Source organism: Sciurus carolinensis, chromosome X (genome assembly GCF_902686445.1).
Source record: "Sciurus carolinensis chromosome X, mSciCar1.2, whole genome shotgun sequence".
NCBI classification, from domain to species: domain Eukaryota; kingdom Metazoa; phylum Chordata; class Mammalia; order Rodentia; family Sciuridae; genus Sciurus; species Sciurus carolinensis.
This window is the reverse complement of record NC_062232.1, coordinates 66,571,740-66,584,514: the sequence shown is the minus strand read 5'-3', so window position 1 is coordinate 66,584,514 and position 12,775 is coordinate 66,571,740. Positions and strand designations below refer to the sequence as shown.

Genomic DNA, 12,775 nt, shown 5'->3' with positions numbered 1-12,775 from the left:
CAAATACACACTGAACTCTATAATAAAAGAGTAAAAGATACCATGAGAAGTTCAAGTATCATAATAATGAGGCTGGTTAGAATTATCAAAATCATGATACTGATTATTTTTATAATTTCTTATCAGTCAGGATTTGCATGAATATGTTGAAGAAGCTGGTGCACTGCAGAAAAATCATGCTTCTGTTACACCTGTGAACTCCTCAGAAGCTGCACATTCTGCCTGCCTGCCTACAGAAGATGAGCCATTAAGCACTGAGAACTGTGAAATGCCCGAAGAGCAAACTCCAAGCAGTGATCCTGAGAGTGCCCTAGAAGTGAATGATGCTGAAGAGACAGGGGAGAAAGAAAACCATAGTGATTGTAAAACTTCAGAAGAAAAACCAAATGAAAATGTGCCTACAGCAGAGGACACTGCAGAACAACCAAAGAAAAATCGGATCACTTACTCACAGATTGTTAAAGAAGGCAGGAGATTTAATATTGACTTAGTATCAAAGGTATGTACCATTTACCCATTTTCTTATAGAACAAACTAGCACTAAATGGTTAAAAATAGCATATGGGCCCATACATCTACTTTGCCTAATTTTAGTCTCTGAGATGTACATCATTTGTTTTATAAAAAGACTAGCCAAAAGTTTATAATTCAGGTAAACTACTCTTTAACTACAGGTTAGAAACATACTAAAATGCTCACATAAAGATACTTTAATGTGTTTTTAATTTTTACTTAAATAATACTTTTGTACTTGAAGAATGACTTTGTACTAGGACACATAATTCATCCTGATACTCTCCTAATGCACGAACAGTATGAATCTATGAAGAATTCTAATGAAACTGCTTACAAACCTATGTTCTTACAGTTTACATCAACTTTTTTAGCTTTTATATATATTGTATTATTTTAACATCTTTGTGACAGTGAATATTGTGAATAAATCAATGCATTTTTGAAAGTCATGTGCAGGAACAAGGAATTTGGAGGATAATTTAATAGTGATAGTGATAGGGAAGCTGGGAAGAATGCTTTTGTCTTTAGTTGTGTTTCCATCCATAACTCTTTTTTTTTCAGTTTATTTTTCATTCAATTTCATTTATTGGCTTTGATTTTTTTTACTAGTGCCTTATAGTTACACATAATAGCGGGGTACATCTTGACATTTTCATAAATATGTATGACATAGTTTTCTCCATTTCATTCTCCAGTACTTCCTCTTTCCATTTTTAACTCTTAACGTTAGTTCAGTGTGATTTCAGAAAAGGTCCCTGTATCATGGTAGGGTTCAATATTCTATTGGGTTCATAGTAAGAAAGACTATTTTAGTTTAGTGTAAAATAATAGAAAACCAGTAGGATAAAGGATCATGACCTTAAAGGGTTTGGTGAAAGTAGTGAAAAAACAGCAACCAAATCCTGTAAGTTGAGAGTACACAATGAAATATTGAAAAGAAATAGAAAGAGTAGTAAATTACATCAGATTACCTCAAAACTAAACTTTTTCAATTTATTTTACTTTCTTTGGGTTCCAAGTGATAGGGAAGAGGGAGGGAACAACACATGGCCCTCACAGTTTACTGATATAAACATATATTCTCATACTCCTGTTACTTTTGAAATTGATGCTTAGAAATGTGTATGTGTATTTACTGTTTTTTCTTTCTATCACAAAGCACTCTGTGTCTGATTCTGTCACAATCTGTGTTGGCTACTACCTACTTCATATTTCTGTATCATGTATTCCACCTTCTCCATCAACTTTGACCCTACCATGCACATAGACTAACATTCTTTTCCTGTTACCTTGGTTGTTTATCTCTGGATGGAAAATTCATCCTACCTCACTAAATCTTCCTGTTTTTATGAATAATATTCTTGAAATCAGTTAAAAAAGAAAACAAAAACTAAGGTAGTCTAAGAAAATGTTGACCTTGTTCTCAAAATTGCACTTTGAATTACTTCCTTGAAATTTCGATTATCTTACTAAAGAAACAATGATATGAAAGTGATCAAGAATCAAGACTAAAGCCAGGCGCTGTGTTGTATGTTTGCAGTTCTAGCTACTCAGGAAACTGATATAGGAGGATTCCTTGAACTCAGTCATTGAAAATCATAATGGGCAACATAGCAAGATCCTATCTTAAAAAGAAAAATGACTCTATCCCTTATGTTAGCTGAAATACAGTATGTATCTTGCAAAGGAAAATGGGAGAAGATTGTGCTGTTTCAAATGTAAGGATTTTTGTAGAAAATAATTTGAATGAGAAAATAAATGTTAGTTATAGGAATAAGTTTACCTAGAAACTGAGACAACTGAGGAGACACTGAAGGAGATTTCTGAGTGTTTTCACTGGTTTGAGTGGTTAGTAATACTACTTCTCTGGATAATGAAAGACAGATGTATCCAGAGTCATTAGACTAAGCAGTTGTACTTTGCCTTGCATAGTTTTCATGTTTTTTTTTTTAATTTTTCGTAGTTGTGTATGGATAGAATGCCTTTGTTTATTTTTATGTGGTACTAAGGATTGAACACATTGCCTTACACATTCTAGGCATGAAACCTGTCATTGAGCTCCAGCTCCAGCCCTTTTCATGGGATTTTCATATAAAAATAATTAGTAATCATTTCTTGTACTTATTCTACGAAAGTAGAAGTATCTAGAGAACATGTAAGCATAACAATACAGGAAGATTATAGACATTTTTTAAAATGATAGTCATTTACAAGCATTTATTCAGTGCCCACTGAATTGAAAATCAAAATCCATGTTATTGGGGCAATGAAACACTCCTTGGAAATTTAATCTGTTCTAATAATTGCAGTTGTTACCACCAAGTTTAGAATAACTGCTTTCTATCTACCTTTATCCTATCTCTTTCTTAAAGTCATTTGATAATTGCAAAATACTTGATGTTTCTATGCATATCTCAAAATCATCATGGTATTATTAAGAAATACAGTTGACTTTATTGTTTATAAAACATACCTAACTATATAATCATTTAAAAGTCATCTCAGGGTAAGTTAATTAATTTAAATACATACAGTTTTATACTGTTCAAACTATTAGAGAAATCAAAAATAGAATTCTTATGACTCATTTTTGAGTAAGTTCATAACTAATTATAGAGACAACATGCCAAGTACAGCAAAAATATTATTCAAGGTACTTCCCGTTTTCATTAAGTATTCTTTAGTCTCTCATGACTGTGAAATTGCTGTGGTAGATGACTTAAAAAGTCGTGACAAAGAGATTATGTGAAAATATGATACACATTTGTTGATTATGAGTTTCAGAAACAAAAGTCTATCCCAATTTTAATTGAAATTGATTTTCACTCTTCAATGGTATCTTAAATGCCTTCCTTTTAAAGCCGGCGTTAAATAGTAAGCTTTAGCCAGGCACAGTAGTACATGCCTGTACCAATCCCAGGGACTCAGGAGGCTGAGGCAAGCTGATCACAAGTTCAGCAACTTATAGAGGCCCTAAGCAAATCAGACCCTGTCTCAAACTAAAAAATAAAAAGGGATGGAGAGAGATTGAGATGTGGCACAGTGTTCAAGAGCCCCTGGGTTCAACCCCTGGTGGAAAAATTAAAAAAGCTTTATTAGATCTTATTTTTTATCTTATTTAATTTTATTTATTTTTTGATTCATTGTAAACAAACGGGGTACAACTTTTCATTTTTCTGGTTGTACACAATATAGAATCACAACATTTTTGTTGTCATACATGTACATAGGGTACTGATGTTTGTCTCATTCCATTATCTTCCTTCCCCTCGCCACTTCCCCGCCCCTTATTTCCCTCTATACAATCCAGTGTTCCTGAATTATTTTCTTACCCTCTCCCATTATGTATCATCATTCACTTATCAGAGAAAACATTCGGCCTTTGGTTTTTTGGGATTGATTTATTCACTTAGCATGATATTTTCCAACTCCATCTGTTAATCTGAAAATGCCATAATTTTATTATTCTTCATGACTGAGTAATATTCCATTGTGTATGTATACCACAATTTCTTTCTCCATTCATCTATTGAAGGGCATCTAGATTGGTTCCACAATCTAGCTGTTGTGAATTCAGCTGCTACAAACATTGATGTGGCTATGTCACTGTACTGTGCTGATTTAAGTCCTTTGGGTATAGGCCTAGAAATGGGGATAGCTGGATCAAATGGTGGTTCCATTCCAAGTTTTATAAGGAATCTTCATACTGTTTCCCAAGTGGCTACATCAATTTGCAATCCCACCAGCAATGTATGAGTTTACCCATTTCCCTACATCCTTGTCAACACCTATGTTGCTTGTATTCTTGATAATAGCCATTCTAATTGGGGTGAGATGAAATCTTAGGGTAGTTTGGATTTTCATTTCTCTTATTACTAGAGATGTTGAACATTTTTTCATGTATCTGTTGATTGCTTATATATCTTCTTCTGCAAAGTGTCTGCTCATTTCCTTAGACCATTTATTGATTGGGTTGTTTGTATTTTTGGTGTTAAGTTTTTTGAGTTCTTTGTGAATTCTGGAGATTAATGCTCTATCTGAAGTGTTTGTGGTAATGATTTTTTTTCTCCCATTCTGTAGGCTCTCTCTTCACATTGTTCTTTGCTTCCTTTGCTAAGAAAAAGCTTTTTAGTTTGCATTCATCCCATTTATTAATTCCTGCTTTTATTTCTTGTGCTTTGGGAGTCTTGTTGAGGAAGTCTAGTCCTAAACGAACATGATGAAGATTTGGGTCTACTTTTTCTTCTATTTGGTGCAGGGTATCTGGTCTAATTCCTAGGTTCTTGATTCATTTTGAGTTGAGTTTTATGCAGGGTGAGCGATAGGGGTGTAATTTCATTTTGCTGTGTATGGATTTCCAGTTTTCCCAGCACTATTTGTTAAAGAGGCTATCTTTTCTCCAATGTATGTTTTTGGCACTTTTGTCTAGTATGAGATAACTGTATTTATGTGGGTTTGTCTCTGTGTCTTCTATTTTGTACCATTGGTCTACATGACTATTTTGGTGCCAATACCATGCTGTTTTGTGACTACTATTGCTCTGTAGTATAATATAAGGTCTAGTGTTGTGATACCTCCTGTTTAACTCTTCTTGCTAAGAATTGCCTTGGCTATCCTGGATCTCTCATTTTTCCAGATGAATTTCATGATTGCTTTTTCTATTTCTATGAAGAATGTCATTGGGATTTTAATAGGAATTGCTTTTTATAGTATGGCCATTTTGGCACTATTAATTCTGCCTATCCAAGAGCATGGGAGATTTTTCCAGTTTCTAAGATCTTTAATTTCTTTCTTTAGAGTTCTGTAGTTTTCATTATAGAGGTCTTATTAAATGAAAGCACATGTCTATGTTTTATATATTAATATTTTAATATTTGTGACTGTATATATGGCTATTGAAGAATATTTGAATCTCTAATGTTTTTAAACAAATACTGTTTTTCAAGTACCCATTTATTATTATACAATTAATATATCTAAAAATAACCAATAATCATTTTTTGTGCTTATTCTACAAAAGTACAAGTATCTAAAGAATGTATCCTACTATTGTGTATAATTATAATGAATCAATAAAACATTTAAAAAAGATAGTTTTATAATCACATTCCGTATCTTAGTTTTGAGGTGTGTTAGGAAGAAGGTAATGAAATAACCTGTCATATTTGGGGTAATTAGATTAGTGTTTTAAATGCGTTGACAATTTTGTTCTGTATAATGCTGAACTATTATAATAGTTCATAAAATTGGATGCTCAGACTTCAGATTGATTTTGAGATTTCCTTTTCCTTTGTATGATAAAGAAAATTTTATTTTATTATCCTCATTTTGTATGGATGCGTCATTTACATTTGTAGTGTTTATTGAGTTGTAGACATTATTTAAAGGTAGCATGATTAGAGGAAGTAGTCACATCTCTTGCTTTTAACCATATGTTTCAATTTAAAACATGCTGGATAATACCGTCAGTCTTTTTGTCTTTCTGATATTAGTTATGAAACATTTTGAAAGATTGAAAGATTACATCCACCTGTCATGTACATGCTGGCAATTAGCAATTCTTGCTTCTTGAGGAATATGTATTTCATGTAAACCTAGACTGCTAGAATTACAGAGGGCCCTTATAATTTCACTCCTTCAGTGGAATGCTCACAAATCTTTTTCTTTCTTTCTTTCTGTCTTTTTTTTGGTGAAGAGAGCAGGAACACCTAGCTCATATCTTCATGTAACCACATGTTCGAATATAGGTGTGTAATTCTTTATCCAAACCTTGGTTTCTGGTATTTTCTGTAATTCAAGTATATATATATATACTTGAATTCAAGTATATATATATATACTTGAATTACAGAAAATATATATATATGTAAGGGGATAATATAAGTATATTATATATAAAGTGTAACATTCTTAGGTCTAAGAAGATACTCTAACTAAATACATTAACATTTCTACAGTGGTATGTGTACATATTCAAATATATTGCTACACAGAACAGCCTTATATCAGTTTGGGTAAGGTTTTGCTGCCAAATGAATTATGAAAATACTTTTTTGGGTAGTGGAGGCTTTTGAATTTTGAATTTCAGATAATGAATTGTGAAACTAGTAAATTATGTTATATGTAATATTTATAGACTTTGTATGAATTAAAAATCTAAAAAAATGTATATTTAGTGTTTATCATGTTTCCATAATTTTGCCTTTTATACTCTAAAATATTTTCTGTGTACAGCTCCTGTATTCTCGGGGAATGCTAATTGATCTTCTAATCAAATCTAATGTTAGTCGATACGCAGAGTTTAAAAATATCACCAGGATTCTTGCTTTTCGTGAAGGAAGAGTGGAACAGGTACTACGCTGATCAAGTATTGTAACTGAATATGTGCTTAAGTTATTGTGGTTCATTTTGGAAGGATAAGCAAATAAGGTTGCTGTCTTTCCTGTTAAGGCAGTGAATTCCTCTTGCATCAGGATTTACAAATATAAATGGTAAGATTTGTTCAATTAAGTTTTCTAGTGTTAATTTCTGATGAGTTATTCTGCAGCTTGATTTTGATGTTGAGGAAGTATTAGTTTTAGGCAGTACTGCTAGATTTGAACTGTCATTTGTTCCCCATTAAGGGTGATTTGTCTTTAGACATTTAGTGGCATTAAGAATAGGTTGGTGGAATGAAGTAAGAAAGCTCACAATTGAAATAGCTCTGAAGTTAATAGAGATGCTGTTAGAACTGATATAAGGTAAGATGAAACAGCCATAGTAGAATGGAAATACTACTGCTATTATAATTAAAGGGAAAAAAGTGTAATTTGGAATATTTGTACCATTACAAAGCAGTTTCTTAATTTTAAAATCATAATATTCTTCAGGTCCCTTGTTCCAGAGCTGATGTCTTTAATAGCAAACAACTTACTATGGTAGAAAAGCGAATGCTAATGAAATTTCTTACCTTTTGTATGGAATATGAGGAGCATCCTGATGAATATAAAGGTATTATTTTTTCATTCAATCATGTTTTCCACTTTGGGCTTTTTAATATACTTGGTGAGTGACTTATTGTTACTTATTACTGCAACTTATTACTGTACTTATTGTTTTAAAATGTATTTCATTTATGCAGTATCAAATAGGTGAGCCATTATTGACATATATCTATTTAAAATTTGATAAAATTAAATATTCAGTTCGTTAGTTTCACTAGTCATATTTCAGGTTGCCAGTAGCCATATGTGCAGATAGTTTGAACATATTAGAAATGCTATGCTAGATTTTAGGTTTATTTGCTGGGGAGGTATTGGGGATTTGAACCCAGAGGTGCTTAATCACTGAGACACATTCCCAGCCCTATTTATGTATGTATATATGTATGTATGTATATATCTATCTGTTTTGAGACAGGTTCTCATCAAGTTGCTTAGGGCCTTGCTACGTTGCTAAGACTGGCCTCAAACTTGTGATCTCCCTGTTTCTGCCTTTTAAGTCTCTGGTATTAGAGGCATGCAGAACCATACCCAGCCTAGATTTTAATTTTTATTCTTGTTAATTAAGTTCTGCTTGTTGACTGGTTCTTATAGATGATACTCTCCTTTTGTTACTCCATTCTTTTTTCTCATCACCAATAAAATAATAAACTGTATTCTTGTCATTTTTCAGGACTTCTTTTTTATTCATTATAAATTTCCAAGAAGTGCAGCATTTTTTTAATGGAATAATAAAAGCTTGGTTTTGCTTTTTATACTTCAAGTCCCCTAGGTACTGACAGATTGTTCTCCCCAGTGGCTGTATAAACTTACATCCACTCAGTAAATTTTTATAATTTTTATTTATTTAAAATATTTTCATAGAGTTTGTCTTTGGTCATGGGATTGTATTTGTGCTATTAATTGTTCAATTAAAATGTTTTCTGCTCTTGGTCTAAAAAAGTATTTTTTAGGCATCCCTTATGTTTAGATACATGATTGTATGAAAGTGTGACTAATTATAGTCAGCCAAACAGAAAGTAGCTTTGTTGCTTTATCGTCACAGTTCATTACTTAACAAAAGTTTCATGTTACTGTTATTTTAATCAATAGATTTCCATTTTTTTCATATTTAATATTTTCAAATGTTATTATTGCCATCATTGTTCAGTTGAAGTTTTAATAAGGTAAGACTATGCCAACAACAGCAACCCATTCTTTTTTTTTTGTTTGTTTTTGTTTTTGTTTTTATTATTGTAAACAAATGGGATACATGTTGTTTCTCTGTTTGTACATGGCGTAAAGGTATACCATTTGTGTAATCATAAATTTACATAGGGTAATGTTGTTTGATTCATTCTGTTATTTTTTTTCCCCTTCCCCCCCACCCCTCCCACCCCTCCCACCCCTCTTTTCCCTCTATACAGTCCTTCCTTCCTCCATTCTTGCCCCCCTCCCTAACCCTAACTCTAACCCTAACACTAACCCCTCCCACCCCCCATTATGTGTCATCATCCACTTATTAGCGATATCATTCGTCCATTGGTTTTTTGAGATTGGCTTATCTCACTTAGCATGATATTCTCCAGTTTCATCCATTTGCCTGCAAATGCCATAATTTTATCATTCTTTATGGCTGAGTAATATTCCATTGTATATATATACTACATTTTCTTTATCCATTCATCAATTGAAGGACATCTAGGTTGGTTCCACAATCTGGATATTGTGAACTGAGCAGCTATGAACATTGATGTGGCTGTATCTCTGTAATATGCTGATTTTAAGTCCTTGGGTATAGGCCAAGGAGTGGGATAGCTGGGTCAAATGGTGGTTCCATTCCAAGTTTTCTAAGGAGTCTCCATACTGCTTTCCAGAGTGGTTGCACTAATTTGCAGCCCCACCAGCAATGTAAGAGTGTACCTTTCTCCCCACATCCTTGCCAACACCTGTTGTTGCTTGTATTCTTGATAATCGCCATTCTAATTGGGGTGAGATGGAATCTTAGGGTGGTTTTGATTTGCATTTCTCTTATTACTAGAGATGTTGAACATTTTTCCATATGTTTGTTGATTGCTTGTAGATCTTCTTCTGTGAAGTGTCTATTCATTTCCTTAGCCCATTTGTCAATTGGATTATTTGCATTCTTGGTGTAGAGTTTTTTGAGTTCTTTATAGATTCTGGAGAGCAACCCATTCTTATTTACTGTTTTTCTGGTTTTTTAAATCCATAAAACACTAAACAGATTTTACTATCAGTCCAATTAGGATAGTAAGAGTGTTCCTTTTTTTCTTTAGCTCAACAGTCACAGTCCAAAATGTTGTATCCTGTATGAAGTCTTTTAAAGAGACTTGATCACATTTATGTGGGGTGACTTTAAATAGAAATGTAGTTCTGATTTTAATTGGTAAATTTTCATCTTTCTTTTCATAGCCTATGAAGACATTACATTTTCTGAGTATTTAAAAACTCAAAAATTAACTCCCAACCTCCAATATTTTGTCTTGCATTCAATTGCAATGACATCAGAAACAACCAGCAATACCATAGATGGTCTCAAAGCTACCAAAAACTTTCTTCACTGTCTTGGGCGGTATGGCAACACTCCGTTTTTGTTTCCTTTATATGGCCAAGGAGAACTGCCTCAGTGTTTCTGCAGGTAAGTTTGACACTGATTTTCTGGTCTCTTCTAAAGGTGATGCATGAATATCACAAAAATTACAACAAAAATGAGATTTATTCGAGATTTATTAGATGAAAACGTATACGTTATTCTGCTTTTTTGAAGTCTATTTACTTGATTACCTATCTACCTAAATGATAACAGGCCATTTGGACTACTTTTCTTTGAGCTTTAAAAATACTGATCTTTTTTCACCTAGTGTTATGTTTCAAAGCATCATACTTATATATAATCATGATTTTTATTGTGCTTTAGAATTTCATCGTGGATGTACCCTCATCTGTTTGCATTTTTCTGCCAGTGGACACAGGATGTTTCCATGTTTTGTCGTTAACATTCTCATATATGTTTTAGGATATGGGTGTTCAAGAGTTTCTCTAGGATACATATGTAGGAGCAGAATTCCTGAGTTATGGAATATATGAATGTTTAACGTTTTATGACCTAGAACCCAATTGTTTTCTTAGAGAGTTGTACCAGTTACTTTCTACTAGTAGTATGTAAGAGTTTCCATAACTACATGTTTGTCGACATTTAAAAATTTTGACCGAGTCAAATAAAATATCATTGCATTGTATTTTAATCTTGTGGTTCCCCATTTACCCATATGAATGAAAATCTTCTCATTCGTTTATTGGCTATTTGTGTTTCTTCTCTGGGAAATACTTGGTTTTGTATTTTACCCATGATTTATTGGGTAGTTGTCATTTTCCTATTGATCTGTAGGAGATTTTAAGTATTTTCTGAATACTGATCTTTTCTCAGTCATATGTGTTGAATGTATTTTATGTTACTGTATTTATGATACATAGATGTCACTAAGATTAATATAATTAAATATGCAAGGTTTCCTTTTATCCTTATCTTCTGAGGGGAGAGTAGAGCATAGTAATTAAGAATCTGAACTATGGGGATAGACTGCCTGGATTTAAATCATGGCTTTTCTGTTTATTAGCCATGTAATCTTGGGAAAGTTCTGTAGTGTATTATGTTTTCAAGGAATCAACTTTGGGTTTTTGCTTCTTTCTGTTATAGCTTTATGTCCTGGTTCATCCCTTATTCTGCTTTTTAAAATTATTACTATTATTTATTTAGCTCATCCCTCCCTTCCTCTACGCTTGTCAGTTCTCAGGCTGAAAGTCAAGAGTTTACCCTTGAATAATGCAGAGGTTAAGGGTACTGACCTTCCTATGCAGTTGAAAATCTTTGAACACCACCCAAACTTAACTGCTAGTAGTCTGCAGTTGACCCAAAATCTTAACCAATAACATAAACTGTTGATTAACTCATATTTTTTAATTATATGTATTATGTATGATGAAAAGTATGCAAGAACTATGAAAGATCACATTTTATTGCAGTACACAATTCACTGGAGAGAGAACTGCTCACGTGGAGATGATTAGTGTCACACAGTGTTTTAATTGGATGTATACTGGAAGCATTAGATTTCACCACAGTAGAAACAGGATGTGGCTATGAAATTATTACTAATACTGTATGTTCTAGAATTAATTTTATGCAGTTTTGATACATTTATTACTATTGCTCTGCACTGTGAATAGTGCCATGTATGGTTTCTGTGTGCTCAAAGTTGGTAGATATTAACATTTTATTATCTTATAGATTTTTAAATATATAATATAGATTTATAAATATTTTAAAGTAGTAAATGATAGAATAAGCTAATATATCATGTATATATGTCTTATGAATTCTGGACACATTTAACTTTTTCATAATTTTTTGACTGTGTGGTTCATCTGTAACTTTTGTCAAATATTTGCAAATCTCAAAAAAAATCTGCATTTAAGTAGACTCATGCAGGTCAAACCCATATTATTCAAGAATTAGCTGTATCAATCTTTTTTACTTTCCAGTAATAAGCATTTAAAATTTTAAAGTTCATTCTACGTATTGTTCTGCCTCTTACCATTTTCTTATGTATTGTTTTCATTAAATTTTATTCTAAGTGATATTTTGTTGATGTTGTTGTCGTCAGAATTCAACTCAAGAGCATTTTAACACTGAGCTACATCCCCATCCCTTTATATGTTTTTATTTTGAGACAGGTTCTTGCTAAGTTGCTGAGGCTGACCTCAAACTTGTGATCATCCTGCCTTAGCCTCCTGAGTTGCTGGGATTATAGGCACCATCCGTGGCTATTCAATGAGTTTTTTTCTGTTATGATTTCTTCATTGACCCATGAGTTATAAAGTATTTGAGAATATCTTGGTTAATTCTTCTGTCCTTAGCATTGAATTTAATTACATTATGGCTAGAAAAATAGGCATTTATGCTACTTAATCTTGGAGCTTTGTTGGCATTTATTTCATGGTCTAGTATATCATCAATTTTATAATTTTTTCATATGTGCTCAAGAATATTTTTATGCAGTTGGTGGGTACATGAGTCTCTAATTATTGGTCTCAGAGTCCAACAAATCAAACTTCAAGTTGTAATTTTCAAACTTTATTTTAATTGAATTTTTCTCTTAATCTAGCTTTTACGGAGAAATACATTTTAAATGTTTCACATTTGTCTTTATGATATTGAATTTGTCAGTTTCTTCCTACAAGCCTGTCAATTTGTAATTTATCTTTATTTTGGGGTTATT

At 32.6% G+C, this 12,775-nt stretch overlaps 1 protein-coding gene across 2 annotated transcripts in view; it reads left to right on the top strand.

The window, feature by feature from the left end:
• The window catches only part of Chm (CHM Rab escort protein), a 166,703-nt gene that overhangs the window by 65,629 nt on the left and 88,299 nt on the right, over positions 1-12,775 (top strand). For both annotated transcript variants that reach the window (XM_047536712.1, XM_047536711.1), the window contains exons 5-8: positions 127-499; positions 6,751-6,867; positions 7,386-7,506; positions 9,909-10,134. In XM_047536712.1, coding sequence (XP_047392668.1) covers positions 127-499; positions 6,751-6,867; positions 7,386-7,506; positions 9,909-10,134 — 837 coding nt within the window. The remainder of the gene's footprint in view (positions 1-126; positions 500-6,750; positions 6,868-7,385; positions 7,507-9,908; positions 10,135-12,775) is intronic.